Source organism: Colias philodice, chromosome 1, assembly GCF_061535455.1.
Source record: "Colias philodice isolate Cphi_HAF_F1 chromosome 1, ilColPhil1 Martin Lab GWU primary, whole genome shotgun sequence".
Taxonomy (NCBI): Eukaryota; Metazoa; Arthropoda; class Insecta; order Lepidoptera; family Pieridae; genus Colias; species Colias philodice.
In genome coordinates this window covers 11,638,093-11,643,338 of record NC_143086.1, presented here as the reverse complement: position 1 = coordinate 11,643,338, position 5,246 = coordinate 11,638,093, and the positions used below count along the sequence as shown (strand labels likewise).

The window sequence follows — 5,246 nt, the reverse complement described above, 5'->3', positions numbered from 1 at the left end:
TGATGATGCGCGGAGACTCCTGCAGAGAGGTGTGGCGCGGCGGCCGCTGTAAAACGGCCGTCTGCCAACTCGTAATCGGAATTTTTAAATCTGTTCGGTACGTCCCGCAATTTTTAAATCTGTAATATCTTCCGCTCGGATTGTGTTAGTGTTCAGACGTGTATTTTGCTGCGCCGCTTCTTTAAAACCGGTTTACCTTGACTACTTAAACTACGGACTTTTTCAAAAATGTCAAAAGTACAAAGATCCCCACCCGGTAACAAAGTGCACCATGTCTCGTCTGAAAATGATATTACTAGACTTGATCCCGAAAATACCTTAATTGGAAGAAGGCAAAAGAGGCTTCGTACCGATGTTCACTCCTCCGAGGAGAAATCTTTGAAAGAAGAACTACTTGCTATGCTTACTACTTGGAAAAAGGATCAAGATATGACATTCCAAGCTATGAGAACTGAAATTGCTGAGTTGAAACAACAGTTAACTGGAATACAACACCAAAATACAGAATTAGAAAAATCTATCAATTTTTTGTCACAACAGTATGAAGATATCAAAGAAAAACTCTCCTGTATGGATAAAGAAAGGCGTGAACAAGTGCTACAGATTTCTACTTTGGATAATAGAATTGATGATATGCAAAAAAAGGCGAAGTTCACAGTTTTGGAGTTTCGTAACTTACCTCAAGCACAACAAATAAAGTCTGAGACACAACAAGATTTATTTGATATTGTTCAAAGAATGAGTAATGCATTAAATATCGAATTACAAAAATATGACATAAGGGATATCTTTCGAATAAAAGGAAAATCTGGTAATTCAACAATTATAGCAGACTTTACATCCGTGTTAACTAGAAATAACATTCTAAGTGCAGTGAAACAGTATAACAAAGATAACTCACAAAGATTAACCTCCTCGTCTATTGGACTACCCGGTCCAAGCTCACCAATATTTGTATCTGAGAGTTTAACAGACAAAGACAGAAGGCTATTTGCTGTGGCGCGTAACAAAATTAAAGAATTAGGTTTCAAATTCTGTTGGACAAATAAGGGAAGAATTTTTGTGCGTAAATCTGAAGGTTACCCTCGCTATGAAATTAAAACGGACTCTGATTTGTTAAAGTTAAAATCAACCTGACTATATTATTATTTGTGCCAATTTACACTTGTATTGTTTAGTTTTCCAATAATGTATTTTAAAGTCTTAGATATATTTTTAATGTACTTTTCTCAGTGTATCCAAAGCCTTATCACTTACTCATTACATTATAAAATTATTTTACATCTACCCACACTAACTCGCATAGCTACTTATTACATTCTGTACCCTATTGCAAAGACAGAGAATACAACTACCATGTTTAACTACACAAATCGTAAAATTATAAATTTCTTCATTACTCAAAACAAGCGTTTATCTTTACAGTTTGAGTGCATTATTATATTATTTGTAGCCTTCAATAGTTTTGTGGTGACATTACATATATATTACACTAAAGTGTTATTAAATCATTTATTTGTATTGCAGTTTGTTAAACATCCAAAACAGATTTCGATCTCTTCACTAATGCTGTGGTATTATAATATTATGTTTGGCAAAAAATCAAAAAAGTTAATTATGGATTATTTTTTGATACTAAATATAACAATTATAGATTATTCAATTGCTTTGTGTTTAATGGAAATTAAAATTCAGTCATCTTCATCATGTGTGTTCAACGGTTACGGGGCCTTGAGATTTAATTTTATAAATCATGATATTTCTGGTAAGTCAAGTTATTACCTCGTTAATTATTGTTTATTCAAAGTTCAGTTGCATAAAGATAAATGTCGTTTCACTAGACTTTTGATACCAGAAAATGACATAAACTATACTTATAACTTGAAACAGTTTATGTTAAAAATCTATCGATATAAGTTATTGGACCTGTTTGTGAGTATTTATTCATCTTACTCGAATAACATAATTTTATATCCAAATTATTTATTTGTTACACAAATTGCATTTTACCAAATTTCCGTCTTAAACTCATGCCTAAGGATTAATTATTACTATTTTCTAGTGACAAATTTTTATTCCGGCCTAATGTTCATCTGCATTCTTACTGTGTTCGTCACTTATGTAACGTATATAGTGTTATTTATTAAGGAACGTAAAATTAAAACCATTTATAATACACCGCTAACTAAAACTTATATTGTATATTCCATTACTTTTAATAATATAAAACTATTCTGTATGGGCGGATTGAATTTAATTATCTTGCATCACATAATAATATTTCAAATGTATAAGTGGCGAAATAAATATTGCGTATATTTTATAATAACGTTCTTCTTATACAGGGTGCCCCGTTTATAGTGGTCCAAAAATTTTTTTCAGCTTGAGAGCATCATGAGTAATCATTTAAAACAATCTTTAGTTAAGCGAAAACTTATGGTTTAGAAATTATGATTTTTTTTATAAATAATCCGGAGTTTCAATATTTTTGTCACAAAACCACTCTGTTATGAAAACTACTGGACCGAATTGAATGAAATTTGGTATAGGTATAGCGCAATAACCTACCTATCGCACTATAGACTCATCTTGTGTAAATAATTAAACTGCATTTTTTTATTTTAACTTTTTCTGTAGTTTTTTTAATTTCTCGGCAATATATTGATTTTTCGAAAAAATCCTGTGAAAAAAAAATGTACCACCAAGGTTTTGCTGGTACTGCTAAAAACTACCTTAACATAGGGTTATTCTTGACACAAAAAATCATAGTTGTCCTTCGATTGTAACATCTTCAAAAACAACATCATGTACATTAAAGCATGGAAATCGAAAAATTACGAAATTTACCATAATTTAATTTTAATCATTTGGAACGGCCAATTTTTGATTAAAGAACCATTTATTGCCATAAAAGTCGTTAAAAATCAGTATTCACATGGCTATAAAACTATTTGAATGAAATAAAATTTTAACCTGCCAGCCAAGATAACGTAACTTTATTCTAATGTCAATTTATTGAGTTTTTTGTTGTTTAGTTTTTATGTTTAAATCTTAATAAAAGGTTTGGAGAATTAATAAAACAAAATAAATATTAATTAACATATTGTTTATTTTTTACAAAAGGTTTTCAAAATGCCGTCCGCCTTTCGCTAAACATAATCTGCATCTGCGTAAGAAATTTCTTCGCAGCCTATTAAATGGCTGCCGGCTTTCTTTAATGACTGTTATATCCACTTGAATTTTTAGGTATGAAGTTGAACCTATGGTAATAAATGGTTTAATACCATAAATTGGTATACAAATGTACCTATGTATAATGAATGTATGGTTATTTATAGGCATAAATTCAAGTGGCTATAACAGCCATTAAAGAAAGCCGGCAGCCATTTAAAAGGCTGCGAAGAAATTTCTTACGCAAATGCAGATTATGTTTAGTTAAGGCGGACGGCATTTCAAAAACCTTTTGTAAAAAATAAACAATATGTTAATTAATATTTATGTTGTTTTATTAATTCTCCAAACCTTTTATTAAGATTTAATCATAAAAACTAAACAACAAAAAAAACTCAATAAATTGACATTAGAATAAAGTTAAGTTATCTTGCCTGGCAGGTTAAAATTTTATTTCATTCATTTTAAGTTTTATAGCCATGTGAATACTGATTTGTAATGACTTTTACGGCAATATATGGTTCTTTAAACATAAATTGGCCGTTCCAAATGATTAAAATTAAATTATGGTAAATTTCGTAATTTTTCGATTTCCATGCTTTAATGTACATGATGTTGTTTTTGAAGATGTTGCAATCGAAGGACAACTATGATTTTTTGTGTCAAGAATAACCCTATGTTAAGGTAGTTTTTAGCAGTACCAGCAAAATCTTGGTGGTACATTTTTTTTTCACAGGATTTTTTCGAAAAATCCATATTTTGCCGAGAAATTCAAAAAACTACGGAAAAAGTTAAAATAAAAAAATGCAGTGTAATTATTTACACAAGATGAGCCTATAGTGCGATAGGTAGGTTATTGCGCTATACCTATACCAAATTTCATTCAATTCGGTCCAGTAGTTTTCATAACAGAGTGGTTTTGTGACAAAAATATTGAAACTCCGGATTATTTATAAAAAAAATCATAATTTCTAAACCATAAGTTTTCGCTTAACTAAAGTTTGTTTTAAATGATTACTCATGATGCTTTCAAGCTGAAAAAAATTTTTGGACCACTATAAACGGGCCACCCTGTATTTTATGGCTCATAAAAAACTGAACCTAATACCTACATAAACATAATTCGATCGTAATAATTTAAATATCATAAACGACATTGACTACTCGAATGATATCAAATGTACTTTGTTAGACGATACAAGTCTGCTTAAAACTATACTTCCACATAATATATTTGATTCATTGTGTATAATAACGATAAACATAAGAAGTATACATCGCAACTTGGACGAGTTTTTAGTTTTTATCAGTAGTCTCAATGTTAAAATTGACATTATTGTTTGTACAGAATGTTGGATAAATAGTGACTCAGTGCTTCCTAATATTAATAATTACAATTTATTTTACACACAAAAAAGTTTTAATCAAAACGATGGTGTTATGGTATTTGTCAGAGATGAGATCCCCGCCGTAGTCATGGAACCTAACTTTGAAGAGGGTAACTGCCTCCTAGTACAAATTAAACCATCGATATCTCTGATATGCTCTTACAGACCCCCGTGTTTTCAGAATGCTTCCATTTACCTTGAATCACTTGACCTGTTATTACGTACCATTAACTCGGAGACAGTTATCTTAACCGGAGATATTAATATAAATATTATGCCCAACGCTAATAACAGATTTTCTACTGACTACTTAAACTTAATCGCCTCGCATGGACTGTTACAATGTATTGACAAGCCAACACGATCTACCACTTGCCTTGATCATTTCATGGTTAAATCAAAAAATAAATTGGAAACATTCATCTTTCCACCGTTTACGGATCATTGTCCAATTCTTTTATTTATATCGAAAACAAATGTTACAAAACTTGAATTAAATAAAAAAATTACACGTATTGATTATGATAAAGCCCAAAAACTGATTCAGAAAATGAACTGGAATGATCTTTATGAGGTCAAAGATACTAATATTGCTACTGAGTTGCTGATATCCAAATTACAAACAATAATCGCAGATAGTTCTTCTACTATTACTATTTCAAAAAGAAAAGCACCAATTAAACCGTG

General features: G+C 30.5%; 1 protein-coding gene across 1 annotated transcript; it reads left to right on the top strand.

Moving 5' to 3' along the window:
* Window positions 1-228: 228 nt before the first annotated feature.
* LOC149491371 (uncharacterized) lies at window positions 229-1,137 on the top strand. The gene has a single exon (XM_089700710.1). The coding sequence runs from the start codon at window positions 229-231 to the stop codon at window positions 1,135-1,137; it is 909 nt and encodes a 302-aa protein (XP_089556836.1).
* The last annotated feature ends 4,109 nt before the right edge of the window (window positions 1,138-5,246 follow it).

Coding starts and splice junctions, on each gene's coding strand:
- LOC149491371 (XM_089700710.1), top strand. CDS start 229: ATGTCAAAAGTACAAAGATCCCCACCCGGTAACAAAGTGCACCATGTC.